The sequence below is a fragment of the Ovis aries genome, chromosome 6 (assembly GCF_016772045.2).
Source record: "Ovis aries strain OAR_USU_Benz2616 breed Rambouillet chromosome 6, ARS-UI_Ramb_v3.0, whole genome shotgun sequence".
Taxonomy (NCBI): Eukaryota; Metazoa; Chordata; class Mammalia; order Artiodactyla; family Bovidae; genus Ovis; species Ovis aries.
The window spans coordinates 61,268,930-61,284,927 of record NC_056059.1 but is presented as its reverse complement, the minus strand read 5'-3'; the positions used below and the strand labels follow the sequence as shown (position 1 = coordinate 61,284,927).

Sequence of the window (15,998 nt, the reverse complement as noted above, 5' to 3'; positions counted from 1 at the left end):
GACATGTAACTGGGCATTTTGTATTTTATCTGGCAACTCTATCTAGGAAGGGTGGTTTGGGTTCCATATTTCCTGCTGAAACCTTCACAAAGTTTCTCCTTCATTTTAGGCACTAGAGTTATGATGAGGCAATTGCAACATTGGAAAAGACCCCAGGGATTTTGCATTAAATGCATTTCATGAAAGTGAATGATCAAACAGACACAAAGACACGGTCATCCAACACCCAAGCACAAATGGCACTAGTTAAACCATGTGGCGGCTTGATTCGTGACAGGTAATTTGCTTTGCGCTTTTCTTCCCATTTACATATGAACTTACTGTTTCCATTACTTTTAGGAATTGCATTTTAATATGCTGGTATGCTATTTTTCCCCCTCCAAGAAAAAAATTTCATTTAAATGTGACCAGTTACTTGAAGAAAATAGGATTATACATTCAGGTTTTATTATTCCACACAATGAAGTTATTTCATTTCACTAAGAATGCCTATGATGCAAACCACCTCTCACATCTATCCATCTCCCTTCTTCTTAACTTCAGATCAAAATCAAGTAAAAAAAGAAAAAAAAGATTTTTAGCCATTTTCCCCATTCTGACTCTTTTATTGTATCTGGGGTATATTCAATCAATTCAAGTGGATTTATACTTCTCTAACCAACTATTAGCCTCTCCCCCTATTCACTCTGAAGGTAGAGTTTTTCCTTATGACACCAAGAAAGAGATGAGCAGTACTCTCAGATGTGGTGGTCATTCTCCCTGCCATTTGTTGACCTGATTAAAGTTTAGTCCAAAATGATATTAACAATTATTTGTAAAAATAAACGTGAGAGTTAGGAAAACTTGGAAAAAATAATTGGAGAGAAGGTAGCCAGTCTCTCTTTTAATACTGAAGCATAATATGAAGCTATATTAATTAAAACTGATACTAGAGAATAAATAGGTTAATAAAACATGATAAAATATCCAGAAATAGACCCAAAATAAATATGGGAACTTGGTTTAGGAGAAAGTTGCATTTCAGATTAATAAGAAAAAATGGCATTTTTCAGTAAGTTATAGTCACACAATTGGCTAATTGGAAAACAAAATAAATCTAGTATCTATCTTATTTCTTACCCCCACATGCATTTCTGATTATCATATGTTTATATGCCAAAAAGAAAATAAAAAACAATTCTAGGAGAAATCACAGCTAAATTTATTTATACTCCTGGAGTAGCCAGAACTTTCCTAAGTAGAACACAAAACCCAGAATCCAAAAAGGAAAAATGAGAGATATGTTTAACTACCTAAATTGAAAATTTATTCTATGAAAAAAAAATCACAAAGTGGAAAGACCAATGATAACTGCCCAAAGTGGCAAATATAAAATAAAGGAAAAATTTCCTTAATTTACAAAAAACTCATAAAAAGCAACTGATAATAGAATAGTGGGAAAATGATACAGAAATATAAAAGGTTTTAATAGAAAAAGAAGTATAAATGGTGAACAGATGAAAAGATGCTTAAACTCACTTATCTGTAGTTAAAGACTAGAGATCAAAGCAAAGAGCTTTTATCCCCCCTGCCTAGCAGAGTGGAAATTTTAAAAGTTTGATGATATCCAGAGCTGACAAAGGCATGGAGAAAGAAAGAGGCTCTCATATACATTGCTCTTTTGGGGAATATAATTAGGCAAATTGCTTGAAGATTTAAAAGGCATATGCCTTTTAACTCAGCAGTTCCACTTCCCTCGTGGTTCAGACAGTAAACTGTCTGCCTGCAATGTGAGAGACCTGGGTTTGATCCCTGGGTTGGGAAGATCCCCTGGAGAAGGAAATGGCAACCCATTCCAGTACTCTTGCCTGGAAAATTCCATGGAGTGAGGAGCCTGGTAGGCTACATACAGTCCATGGGGTCTCAAAAGAGTTGGACATGACTGAGTGACTTCACTTTCCACTGCTCAGAATCTACCCTGTGGAAGTGCTTTCAAAGGTTCATCAAGACATGTATAAAAGGATGTTCACTGGAGCATTTAAAAAATAGTATTAAAAAAACTGGAATTAACACGAGCACTCATTCATAGCACGTTAGTTTCAAATTATGGTAAGTCCATACAGTGGGACTGTATGCAGCTACAAAAGAGTCTTAAGAAGAATGAGGAGAAAGAACATGCTTAATGAAAAAATTGCCAAGATGTATCATTGCCTTCCCTGGTGGCTCAGATGGTAAAGAATCTGCCTGCAATGTGGGAGACCTGGGTTCAGTCCCTGGGTTGGGAAGATCCCCTGGAGGAGGGCATGGCAACCCACTCCAGTATTCTTGCCTGGAGGATTCCATGGACAGAGGAGCCTGATGGGCAACAGTCCATGGAGTTGCAAAGTCAGACAGGAGTGAGCGACTAACACTTTCACTTTCATCATTAAGTTAAAAACAGCAGCAACAAAAACTAAGTACCACTGTGGTTATGCCATTACCTTTGTGAAATAAAAACCAACACAGGTAGACGTGCCACACACACACGCATCTGTGTGTTGGTGCTTACACACGTGTATATACAAACATACATTCTGCCCCTGTCCCCAAGAAATTATTAGAAGGTGATTATGTGGTTAACTTTGAAGATTTTTTTTTTCATTTTTAATCTTTTATCTTTCTAAAAAATCCATTTTTTCCTAAACTTTTATCATTTATACCTTCTATTTATTTCTTCTTTTGAATATAGATACTGGTTCCTTAGGCAAAGAGATAATGAACCTTTTTGCTTTTGTCTTACTTAGTACATTTGTATTCCAAAAAATATCTAGTGAAATAGTGCATCAAAAACATTAAATAAAGAAAAAATAGTATCTTTAATCTACTTCCAATTACCTGCTTTTCATCTTACAGGACAGTTGCAGGAACCCCATGGTTCTTGTCTTCAGATTTGGAATCAAATGTACTTAACATCCCTTATATTTGTATACACAAGAGATAAATTGCTGGCCTAGATCCTAAAAGCTAATTTCCAAAAGAAATGTCAATGAAACACCCAGCTTCTCAATTAAAATAAAAATCTGGATGAAAACAGGTCACTGTTATCCAGAGGTGGGTTCGGGTTTGTTCTCTGCCGGTATCCTTCAATCGCTTTAAATTATGAAAGAAATTCAGATTTAGAGCACTTCCAAATCTGGTTGAACCATCCTTCAACATAACAGCGCCCTCTTCTGGTTCCATGGCTCACACTCAACAGGTCATTGAGGCTGCAGAAAAACTCTGATTCGCATAAATAATGGAAAAAACAATTACTTTGAATCCTGGGACAAAAGGGTTTAGATTCCTTTTTAATGTATAAAAACAAAACAAATACAAATATAGTTTAAATAAAATATAATTGTATATTATACACATATATATGCATTTCTATGTGTGGCCCCATGGACTGTAGCCCGCCAGGTTCCTCTGTCCATGGGATTTTCCAGGTAAGAATACTGGAGTGGGGTGCCATTTCCTGCTCCAGGGGATCTTCCTGACCCAGGGATTGAACTTCAGTTTCCTGCACTGCAGGCAGTCTCCTGCATTGCAGGCAGAGTCTTTCCTAACTGGGTCACTAGTGAAGTCCTATCCAGCATGAAGAAGATCACTCAGTCATGTCTGACTCTTTGCGTAGCCTACCAGGCTCCTCTGTTCATGGGATTTTCCAGGCAATAGTACTGGTGTGGATTGCCATTTCCTTCTCGAGGGACCTTCCCGACCCAGGGATTGAACCCTGGTCTCCCACATTGTAGACAGATGCTTAACCATCTGAGCCACCACTATATTTATGATGGAGACTGAGCAAAGATTCAGAGGCTAGCCACCGGCTACTTTCATATTTTTTAAACAGCAGCTGGGCAACAGCACCCCCTCGTGGCCCCCCACATTTATTAATACGTGACCTGTCTACTCAGGAGACCTAGGCATAAGATGGGAGAGCAGGCTGCTCAAGGAAGCTTCAAGGTAGCACATACTGGTTGAGCTCTGATTAGTGTGTACTCTGGCATTTTGGAGGAGAGGGGGGATTCACAGAGAAATAGAGCACACCATTTTGTCTCTCAGAGAATTTTCAATTTAGTTGGGAACAAGCCCACATTATGCCATGAAACTTCTGAATGTAGGCATTGAGGAGCGGGTGCCTGATTTGATGAGGAGTGCAGCGCGACTCTTCACATGTGAGATACCCTCCACATGCTGCTGGAATTCTAAAGAGATACCTCAACAAATAAGTACGGTTTTACAGACCTTATGTCATCCCTGTATCTCACTGAAATCTCCATGGTGAGCTCAGGCAATGTCTCAAACTTGGTCTACATTTTCACCTGCTAGTGTGTTAATGTCCTTCTGGTTAAAAAGAATTTGGTCACATTGTAGCAGTCATTCAAGTAAGAAACAAACAGTAAATAAGAGGTCATTTCATTATTGTTTCTTTTACCTGTGCCGTGCTCAGTCACTCAGTCATGTCCAAATCTTTGTGACCCTGTGGACTGTAGCCCACCAGGCTCCTCTGTCCATGGGGATTCTCCAGGCAAGAATACTGGAGTGGGTTGCCATGCCCTCCTCCAGGGGATCTTCCCAATCCAGTGATTGAACCCAGGTCTCCCTCATTGCAGGCAGATTCTTTATCATTGTTAATAAATCTTTCTTTTAGTGTAGGAGCGTCAACTGATAGGGAGAAATAGTTGAATTCCTAAACTGGTCCAGGAAAGGCATGTGTTTGCACCCATACATCTCAAGGCATTTCCCCCCAGGACTTACTTCTGGATCTCATGTAGCAGTCATTACAGTTTAGAAGACCATTTCGAATCCTAACATCCGTGCCACTCACTGCGTCTCCAAGCTGTCCTTTACAAATTCCACACTACAAGGAGGAAAGAGCAGAAGTTATAAGGCACATAAGGAACTGTTTCCTTACAATGCTTGGCTACTGCTCACAAGAGTAGCACAGTAATCACTTCTCTAACTCCACGTTTGTCCAGTATCTACTATGTATGAGATGCTGCTCTGTGACTTGATTTCCAGAAACAATATACTTTTAGCATTTTATCCCAAGTCCTAACATTCTACGGAGAAGAACACTGGTTCAGAGAGCTTAGGACAAGAGGTGGCTTATCCAAGGTTGTGAAGTTGGTGAGTGGTTATCAGGTTGAATCCCAAAGCCTATGCACGCTGATTCTCAAGATGGAAGACTGTTTTAAACAGATCAAATCTTAGTAGTTTTAAATAAACACATGGCCAACAAATTATATATCGAAACTTGTCTCTGAATAAGGCTTTTCACTAACTATAATCACTGTGGAATAGCACTCCCATTTATGTTTCCATGTTAGAGGCAACGATATCAAGGTAGCCTGTGTGCAGGAGATGGTGGCTGAACCAGCGAAGGAGGCAGTGGGGCGTGGTTCACGCCAGTCACTTGTAGGCAGGTTATGACCGAGCCCAGGAACAGAGGGTGAGCCCCAGACTGATGCTCTAAGGTCACCTGGGGCACAGGGAGGGTTCCATTCAAATTATATTACAAGCTACACCTACACAGAAGGGTAAGGGATAAATCCATATGGTGATGAACCTTAAAGCATCAAGTCAGCTCCTGGAAGTGAACGGTAAGAGAAAATAAAGGCCTTTACAGCTAAGAAGACAAGTCCCCTGTCCATTGAGAATCTGCAAAAACCCTTTGTCACCTTGATTATTTCGAGTTCTGGTAAAGTTTCTGAGAATAAACTGTGGTGTTAGAACATATCATCTTGACATTACCATGAAATTCTTAAAAGTATATACTATGAGCCTCACAATACTCCTAGATAATTTAGGATATACTTTATTTATGTGAATTTTACAACAATAATACTGAATAATTGAGTCTAAGTATCCATACTGTGTTTTGTTCATGATAAGTTTTGCTTTCCAGTGATTACTGACATAATTAAGCTAACAATTTCAGAACAACGTCATTCACTTTCTCTTAGCGTACAGGTAAAGTGAGTTATTTTAACCTGTGCAAGTTTACTTTATAGCTGAGGGGGGTTACCAACAAGAAACAGGAAAAATCTCAAGAACACAGGAAAGCATGGTAGCATGATGAAGGGAAAGAAATGATTCTTTTCCAGAGCTAGAGGGTGTAGCTTCGAAAATTATATATCATTTGAAACATGCCCATGGGTGATGAAAGGAGATGCCAATATAGTCTGACATGTAAATTTAAAAAAATAAATCAGGCAAGCATAAGTGGTTAGGTCACCTGCTAATTGGCAGGAGATCTGAGACTAGAATTAAAGCCTTCTCGTTTTCAGTTATTCATTAATTCACTCGTCTAGAAATATTTACTGATACCATCTCCACTAGGTATACAGAGGAAATAGTGATGAGCTAGACAGACATGGTTCCTGCCCTTATGGAGCTTGTAGTTTATGAGAGGAGATGATAATTAAACAGTTCAATAGTGAGCAATAAGGAGCATGAAAGTTTCTATAAGGACCTGTAACAAAGGCTACTTGACTTAGTGTGCTGAGCAGGGCAGCTCTTAGAGGGAGTAATATTCCATCTGTGATTGCAGACACACTCATGTGGAGATCTACAACTTAGCAACTAGCTGTAACCACTTAATTGAGGGAAATCTCCCATCAGGTCAAAGACCAAAAACCTCTGAGTTAGGTCACAAGAGTCTAAGCAGCAGCAAAGATGTTACATTTCAAATAAATCTACCCTGCCTTTAAAGATTCAGAAGTATCACTGTCCTCCTGGGTGCCTTTCTTAGCTTCCTGCTAGAGTATACACTCTTTAGCAACAAAAAAACATTTTTACAAAGACACGTGGCACAAATATGTCTTGCTTCCTCTAACTTGACATCCCAGAGGGACGTGTGATAGAAGAATTTTATCCTCAAAGATGGACTCCATGACCATTTCTGTACAACGTAGAGACTGGGGGGCCTCACACGGAAAGGCTGTTAGGATTTCCAGGAGGTACTTACTAAGCACAGAATGAGGCCAAAACACATGACAAGATTGTACTCAGGGAGAAGAGCGATGAATACATACCTTAAAGCACTGGATGTGAAAATAGAGATTGAGGGTCTCAATGATCATTGCAGCGCCTTTACCCAGTGGAAGCCCACAGGAAGAGCACAGCTTTTTCCCACTTATAGACCTAGGTTGCAAAGAACATGGCATAATAAAATGTGCTGTTTAGAATCTGGAGCCTCATGCAAAAATGAAATGGAAAATGGAGTCTCATGAATATGGAGCCTCATGCAAAAAAAAAGAAGAAAACATGGGTTTTTAAAACACTGATATCATGAATGAAATGACAAATACTGAAATGACAATGAGCAGGAATTAAGCATTAGCTATAATCTGTATGCATGAATTATTTGTTATAAAAAGCTTGTGTTGTAGTCTGTTCAACCACAGTGATCAAATGCCTTGAAATGATTCAGTGTATTTATCATATGGTTTCTTAATTCCTCAAAGACAATCAAGTTTAGTTTTACTAAGGTTTTAGTTGCATTAAGTTTTTCTGTAATTGGTTCCTTGGCCCACTAGGGCATTTCTTTTTATTTATTACAAATTTTTTGTTGTTGCTTAAAAGTAAAGAGGAAATCGTGATCCAGTCCAATAGGCACCAGGCAGATATAGGATCAAATCTCTGCCCTGACACCAAGTTCTGTGATCTGGTGTGAAGAACTCACTTCGGGTTTCCATTGCATTAGCTTAGACAGGATGGCTGGGCCCTACGTCAGTTTTCCCGCAACTAAGGTCAGATTGCAATGATGCTGACTGTGAGGAAATCTCTTGGAATTACGTAAGAAACTTTAAAATATGCAATATCATTTGGAAGCTAACAGTATACACAGGGACGGAAGAAACAGAAAGGAAGATGAGAGAAAGAAAGGAAGAGTTCCCTTCACAAAGCTCTATTTATTAGGGTTTCCCTCTTATCCCGTAGTTAAATGAAATTTCTGAATCAAAGAAAACCTTGCAGTACTTAGTAATTTGTTTCTCCAGGGAATGGAAGCTCAGGCAGCTTTTAAGAATATCATGGGGCCCAATTAATGTCCAGAAGCAATCATTAGAGAGCTTGAGTAGAATAAGAGGGAAGATGAAGTTTCGCTTCTCAGCGCCTGCCTGGACCACTGTAAGAGCCATCAGTGGATTCCGCCTAGAAGGACCGAGCCTCCTTGAGGGGAAAGGAGCCGACTTAGAAGGCTGGCAATTGTCTTGTGGATTTTCTTATTAGATTGCAGGTTCCACACAATGTAATTAAAGCGATGGCCACAGTCGTGCCAACGTCACACACTTGGCTCTCTCCATCGAGGGCTGATAAAATCTTCAGGTGGATGGGGTGTGTTCCTTTGTCCTGCCTCTGTGTGTGTGTGTAGGAAGAGACATGGGTGAACAAATCCTCACGGTCCCCTGGCAAGCACTAATTTGGTGGTGATGGTGCCCAGCAGGCTCCAGTCAAAACACAGCAGCCTCAGAAAGGCTTGCTGACCTCTTGTACCTGTTTGGTGACTGGCCAGGAGGGGTGGGGGAGCAGGGGGACAAGCGCCCAGCCTGGAAGTTCTCTCGAGGGCTTTTCCTGTAACATGGGAAAGGAGCCAAACATCATAAGTAAACAGAAGCTCAGTCCCACAAGAAAAGACATTTTAGAAAAAAAAAAAAAAAAAAAAAGCCCTCTTCCTTGACAACCAAATAAAAGACCATAGCACATCCTAGTGGTAATTTTTTAATAAAGAGCAAAAAAAAAAAAATTCCATCTAGCAGGTTTGTTCAGATACTGGCTGTATCATATCAAAACCAGGCTGGCACTGTTGAACAGAAAAGACGAAACAGTTTTCTACGTTTTATTTTTGCCAGGTTCTTTGCTAGTTAAAGTTGCACGCTGAGTTGGATATAAAAACTATGAATGGGATGGAAGGAAGAGATAAGTGGGGCTATAGGAAAAAGCTCTTCAAGAGAGCCCAGAAATAAAGAGCAGTGCTTAAAGGAAATATTTTTCAGTGAGGCGGCTTCCACCCTTATTCAGAAACTCATTACAGGTCCACATGATTAGGGGTGATGTTCAAAACAACCAATAACCACTATGTCAGGGGCATCTCCAAGGCAGAATGGTTCCCAGCCAGAAGCTCCCTCAGTGGTTTCACAGGTCTGCTGGATACACGTGAGCCCTGCCTGTGATCAATCTGTCAGTTCTGGGCTTTCACTTTCAAAAGTTAATTTCACTTGTAAAGAAAGGAATAGGACACAGAAGAGAAACAGGAAAAGAGAAATGCCAGCATAGACATCAACAGGGCGTGAGGCCATCTGTCTTGTAACTGCTTTCAGAATAACTTCCGGAGCCCCCAACCTCTCCCCCAACCCCAAGCCTCCCTCCCTAGACAGAGCTTGTCTTCTTCAAAATATCAGTTTTTCATGGAATATCCTAAAGTATAAGAACCATTGCCTTGAAAGAAGGTTGAAAGTCACCACAGTAATAACAATAATGACTCCTTCTCTGTGATTTTACCTTCTATTATTGCTGCATATGTCATCTAGACACAGAAATGAAATTAGACATAAGCGAAAAGGGAGAAATGGTTTCAAACTGTATTGAGAAAAAAGTGTTAACAAGAAAAATCAGATAAAAAGGTGAACTTATAAGACAAGCTATCATCATCATTATCACCATCACTATCAGTATCCACATCATTGCCGACAATGTGTACCATCTTCCAGGCACAGGACCCTATGAGGCAGGCACTTCTATTATTCCCATTTTATACATGAGGAAACTAGGGCAGAGAAAGATTAGGTATCTTGCTCAAAGTTTTATGCAGGCAAAGTGACAGAGTCAAAAGTTTGAATCCAGGTGGTCTGGCTCCTGGTAGAATGATTGGTTAAAGTATAATGTATATTATCTTTTTAAAACTGATTACAAGGAAACTGAAGGTCAAATATGACATAATGAAATTGTGGGTTCACTTTGAATCCCTTTACCTCTACTCATTCAGACAAGTACTTTGGGTAAGTTATTTAATTTCCCTGAGCCGCAGTTTCCTTATCTGTAAAATGGGAACAATAACTCAATAATGTAATTGGGCGAGTTCAGTGAGTTAATATATGAAAAGAAGAGGAGAGAGATATATGCAAACCCTTCAACACAGTGCCTGTTACATTGACATGATTCAAAAATGATTGGCATTATTTTTATTGTAAAAAATATAATTGTTACAAAATCAGACTAAAGCCTGGGGTAGTTATAAAGGAAAGAGAATGGTAAGGAGAGGAAAACTTTTTTTTTCCTTGAAAGAACATTTCTCCATAGGCTCTGAGACAACGAAACTTGCTTAAATAAATTAGTAATACAACATGCCAGAAAATTCTTTCCAATGTTTAGATTTGTCAGTGAAAAACATTACTTTGTCTCTTTTAAGTTGCTAAATTCAGAGTAAATATTTACTTGCCAGGAAGATCATCCCAAACTTCATAAGTATTTGTTACCTTGACAATGACAGTGAATGGAGAGAAGGCACAAAAATGCTGCAAACCACTTGCCATCTCACATTTTTTCATTTTTCCCCCTTCTTAATCAGTTTAAAAGACAAGAAATTCCATATAATTAAATCCCTTTGCTGTCCACTTGAAACTAACATGACACTGTAATTTAAACTTCAATTAAAAAAAAAATTAAAAAAAGGAAAAGAAATCGCACAATCATCTTTTACTCACTTCCGCCTTTCACTTGGAGACTCAATCTGATGGTTAATGCTTTTGTCCAGTGGAAGGGTTTTTGGCTTCACATCTTCTAAAATGTGCATTGGTGGGTTTGATACCTGCTGATTCTGGGATGGATCTGAGGCCAAAGAAAGAACATACAGTTAGTGCTCGGTAAAGATGCTACGTTAGTGCTTAGTAATCACCTTCCTTTAAAGTACTTATGCCTGCTAAGGTCTCACAGTGATCTCATGGAACTTCCTAGTGCACAGTGGTGGGAGTTTATTCACTGTGCTGTTTAGCATGGCAGCCAGCAGAGGCCATATCTGTCTGGACGATGGGCTAGGAAGGGTTTATGATACTGAAACATGCATGTGTGCTTGCTAAGTCGCTTCAGTTGTTTGACTCTGCAACCCCATGGACTCTAGCCTGCCAGTCTCCTCTGTCCATGGGATTCTCCAGGCAAGAATACTAGAGTGGGTTGTCATGCCCTTCTCCAGCGGTTATTCCCCACCCAGGGATCAAACACGCATTTCTTAAGTCTCCTGCATTGGTAGGCAAGATCTTTATCACTAGTGCCACCTGGGAAGCCCAGTGAAACAAGGGAGCTGGCCTTCTCCATTCTTACCCTGAGCTAGCTGTGGGCTCCCCCCACAGTGTGGGGCCCCAGCTTCTGTATCCAACTGGTGGTAGATTCCTTCTGATGCAGGGTTCTCAGAATGAGTCAAGACCCCTTGAGTTAGGCTGCTAAAATAAACAAATATATTTCAGAACAGGGATAAAAGCAACTGAAATGACTGATCTTATCCCTCAGGACAAGGAAGTACCAATTACAAAATGAAAAGAATGGAGATAACTAAATATTCTTTTTATTTTAAACTAGATTTAAAATGGGTTTAGAATACTGTAAAATGCTTTGCATTTTCATTATCCATCAATTTAGCAAATCATCATTTCTGACATCCTCTCTACCTCCTTGTCCACAAAACTCTTCATTCTAATAATTTTGAGGAATGAAAGAGCTAACTATACTTTCCCAGATTTCCACAAGAGAGGGCTTACTGTAGAAAGCATTTAGGCCATATGGGGCTTTGGCAGCCTATGGTAATTCACTGGTCTTTTAGTAGCAAGTTGGACATGACTTAGTGACTAAAAAAAATAACAACAATGGCAAAGAAAGGAGAGATGGAGGAGACCTTTTCAAAGTTTCTGGTGACAACAGGGACTGTCTGGAGAAATAGCAATAATTCACGTAAAATGTTTACCAGCATCCCTCAAATAGTCTTGACTTGTGGATTTCAAAACTGGAAACTCTCTGTAAATAATTTTAACTGGAAACAGCTGTGCTGTTTTAAGGGCTCTGCAGGCTCTAGACATGGGCCCCAAACTCCAATATCCTACAATTCAGCGAGTCTTCTAGCTTATAAACCCAGAAGAATTCTCAGAGCAAGTCCCACCAGAAGAGTTCAGCTCCCACCCAACCTTTCAAATTGGTCAGTATTTGAAAATAATACTTAGATCACTTGTTGTTTCTTTAGGCCCCTCTAAGGATGCTATGAGCATGGACCCAAGTGTGTTTGTGCACACACGCATGCACATTTGTCAATATCTCTCTGATATATTGGAGCCCCAGGGGCACACATTTGTATCACCAAGAACTTGCTGGTAGCAGAGCCAGCCTCCTGGGTGATCTACACAGTCTCTCCTTGTTTAAAAAATGTTTTACCTATTTAAAAACCCAGAATATTTTTATTCAATAGCATAAGGACACTGACTTCAGAGCTATTAGAATGTGTTCAAGCAATAATATATGGATAATTTATTATTAGAAGATATTTTCAAAGCTGAATATGGCTTGCATTAGTGATGGAGTGAAGGGGCACAGCCCCGCTGCACACACCTGGATGAACACCCTGGACCGGCTCATACCTGCCCTTCTCCTCCAGTGGACCACCTTCCCTAGTCTTCAGCAGTGAGTCACTGTTATCCTCCTGGAATGGTCTCTTCTGTCTTGTCTCTTGTTCTTCCTCGCGACAGTTTTCCAAGTCCATCTTATTCTAAGGGAGAAATCAAGGATAATATAATTTTTAAACATACTAGACAACACTCAAGTCTGGCCATGGAATAGTTGGAACTTTTTTCAATCACATTGCCTATAATTTAAAGAATGGTTGTTCAAATCAACTGATTGGTAACTGATTTCCAATAATTTGAAATGAACATGTAATCTGGATCTTTCTTAAAAGTTATCACAAAAGGGATTTGGTTAGAAAACCTATCTTCCAAAATAAAACAAGATCATAGGACTGCTCACTTAGGGACAAGTGGCTTCAAGTGCCCATGGGTTATTTTAAAATGCAGATTATGGAGTGTAACCTTAACTATACAAAAAAATTTAATTTAAAATTTTAAAAATGTTCAAATTTTAAAAGTTTAAATAAAAAATTCAAAGTTCGGTATGTGTAAATGGCTGGTACATATTGAAAAGTTAGTTGTTGGACAGTGTAGAATTTCTTTGAGTATGATTATAAACAACTTATTTTAAAGACTACACAGTGTTTCATAATTATTGCAATATATGAAAGAGATATGAAAGATTTGGCTTTTGTGATGATCTTTGTATACAACAGCAAAGATAAGCAATATTCTGAGCCTGGTGAGTAACTGCTGCTGCTGCTGCTGCTAAGTCGCTTCAGTCGTGTCTGACTCTGTGCGACCCCATAGACGGCAGCCCACCAGGCTCCCCTGTCCCTGAGATTCTCCAGGCAAGAACACTGGAGTGGGTTGCCATTTCCTTCTCCAATGCATGAAAGTGAAAAGCTAAAGTGAAGTCGCTCAGTCATGTCTGACTCTTAGCGACCCCATGGACTGCAGCCTACCAGGCTCCTCCATCCATGGGATTTTCCAGGCAAGAGTACCGGAGTGGGGTGCCAAGTAACTAGGCAATATCAAATGTAGTGAATTCCTTTTGTATAATCTGTATTAAGTTAAAATTGGATAATTTAAAAAAAATAGTGTGTTGCATCATATCTTAATTGACTACAGAAACAACAAATATGACTATACCCAAGTGGTATTATGTTATTGCAAAATGAATGCATTCTGTTATTTATATCATCAAAAACATAAAGTGTAGATTATGGACAAGCCAGGACTTGCTATGACATTTGTCTACTACCTCCATGACCTTATTTAAGGGAATCAGAGGTAGATCAGCCTTCCCAGACTCTCTCCAGCCCTTGAAGACACATATATATCTCATGTGGAATTTCAAGAGCCGTTTAGAAGCAACTTTTGTGGAGGCTGGTGTGAGCATCTTGTTGGCTTTGTTGGCATCATGCTGCTACCATCCAGGGCAAAGAGATGAATGGTCTGGCAGAGAGAAACACATGTCTGCTGAGTGAATGAATGATGGGCAGTGAGAAAGACACTCCAGCACACGGCATCACTCACCAGGGTCGTGCCAGCCTGTGTGGGCAGTGCTGGCCTCAGTAATGTGTTCGCTGCTTCCTAGGGATCGACTCTAGGGTTTGGCCATGGCAGTGATGGTACCATGGGGTACAATGGCCATGTGGTAGCTGACATGATTCTATAGCAGTCCTGTACATAAACTGGTGGGAAACTTGGCCTTGTGGTTTTATATTTTTATTTTGGTTTACTTATTTCACGAATTGCTTTTAATCTATGGTCTCACCACTGTCCCACTGCCTTCTGTCATAGAGGAAGATGTAGAGAGCTGGTCTGCAGAACTTGAAGAAATAGTAAATGGAACCACAGTGTCCTCAATTATTTTCCGCTCCTAGGGGAAGGACAGGAATTAATGAAAGGAAAAACAGTATTTGTCAAGAGAAAAGTGTCATTAAAGGACTTTGGGAAAAACATCAGAATTATGTGCAAACAAGCAGTGCATAAAAAAAGGTCTTTTAAAATCAGATAGCATTCTCTATGGGGAATGATTAAGAAATTAGCATTTAATTTAGAAAAACAGTCTTTGCAAGATAATGAGTTCATATGATTCAAGAAGCCTAATTAGAAATGCTTTTGGGGGAGGATTATGCACAAAAATTATTGTTGAAGATAAAATTCACAATAATATTACTCATAAATTTTGGATAATATACATAAAGTATAGCTTCAAATTCTTGAATATGGTCTGGCTTGTTCATTGGAAAAAATGAAACAAAACCAAATTCTCCTCCCTTCCAAATCTCTTTAGTATTATGGTGAATGCAGTAGTAAGGATTCACTTAGCTTTGATATCACAATTATCCTTGCAAAATTAGTATTAATTGTCTACTACCAAACACACAAATAATTCCCTAACAAACACACAAATAAGCAAATTGATAGTTTCATGTCTTGTAAGACAAATTAAAAAATCTGACCTCTATGACTAAGGAAGAGATATACTTCTACTCCCTCCCTTGACCATGACTCAACATACCCTCACTACAAACTAAATCTGGGAGAGCAAAGGTCTTTCACAGTCTACAGGACTCTTTTAAAAGGTTGATGGGGCTCCACTGTGAGTAAAGAGAATCAGATAGCCCCACACCCCATGCAGAAAGGACACACAAAGTTCTGAGAGATTTTGAGGAATTAAGGCTTCAGGGTTAAATTCCTACTAGGGAAATTTCCTACCTCCTCATAGTATCTGCGTTCTTCTTCTTCCACCTCCTTTTGGGCCTTTTCCCACTCTTCTTTCAGCTTGTCCTGCTCCTTCTGGTATCTCTCCTGTTATGGAATTTCCATAGATTGTTCTGAATTGACCAGTGCATACAGCACTGGGACCTTCCCCCAATAAACCGTCATGTACAATGTGTTGCAAAACTCTCTTCTTGTTGTAATGTTCTGAATCTAACCCATTCATGCATCCAAAGAGGAATACTATTTTGTGGTACTTAACCATGTTAGGGACATAAAAATCCAAAAGAGAACAATCTTTACTGCTGTGGGTATTTCATAGAATTGTTCCTCAGACATATGACTAGACATTTGCTTACGAAAAGAGGACAGATGAAAAGGCTAAATTCTTCTTAACTTGTGTTTTAAGAGATAGGCTAAACCAATAGTTTGTTTTTACTGGGCCCTTCAGAGATGAGTTTTGCCATTCCGCTAATAGAAATATGTTGTTGCTGGGAGAGTTTAAGATTTTTTAAAAATCTCAGAGGTTTGCAATAAAGAGAAAGGTCCAAAGTGGATGAGATGATAATTAGTTGAGTGGTCATTCTATTAAAATGGAGTCTTCCTGGCTTTAAGTCCTCCTGAATTAAGAGTAGCTTTTAAACAGCCCATTAGAAGGTGTCCATA

General features: G+C 39.4%; 1 protein-coding gene across 48 annotated transcripts in view; it reads right to left on the bottom strand.

The window, feature by feature from the left end:
* LIMCH1 (LIM and calponin homology domains 1) overlaps nucleotides 1-15,998 on the bottom strand; it is a 352,732-nt gene that overhangs the window by 3,515 nt on the left and 333,219 nt on the right. For 17 of the 48 annotated variants that reach the window (XM_027970957.2, XM_060417003.1, XM_060417005.1 and 14 more), the window contains 7 exons: nucleotides 15,330-15,422; nucleotides 14,383-14,487; nucleotides 12,618-12,745; nucleotides 11,317-11,432; nucleotides 10,704-10,827; nucleotides 7,035-7,143; nucleotides 4,756-4,858 (listed from right to left, as the gene is read on the bottom strand). In XM_027970957.2, coding sequence (XP_027826758.1) covers nucleotides 4,756-4,858; nucleotides 7,035-7,143; nucleotides 10,704-10,827; nucleotides 11,317-11,432; nucleotides 12,618-12,745; nucleotides 14,383-14,487; nucleotides 15,330-15,422 — 778 coding nt within the window. Of the gene's footprint in view, nucleotides 1-4,755; nucleotides 4,859-7,034; nucleotides 7,144-8,496; nucleotides 8,575-10,703; nucleotides 10,828-11,316; nucleotides 11,436-12,617; nucleotides 12,746-14,382; nucleotides 14,488-15,329; nucleotides 15,423-15,998 lie in introns of all 48 variants that reach the window. The other 31 variants (XM_027970951.2, XM_027970952.2, XM_027970953.2 and 28 more) reach the window with 3 other exon arrangements.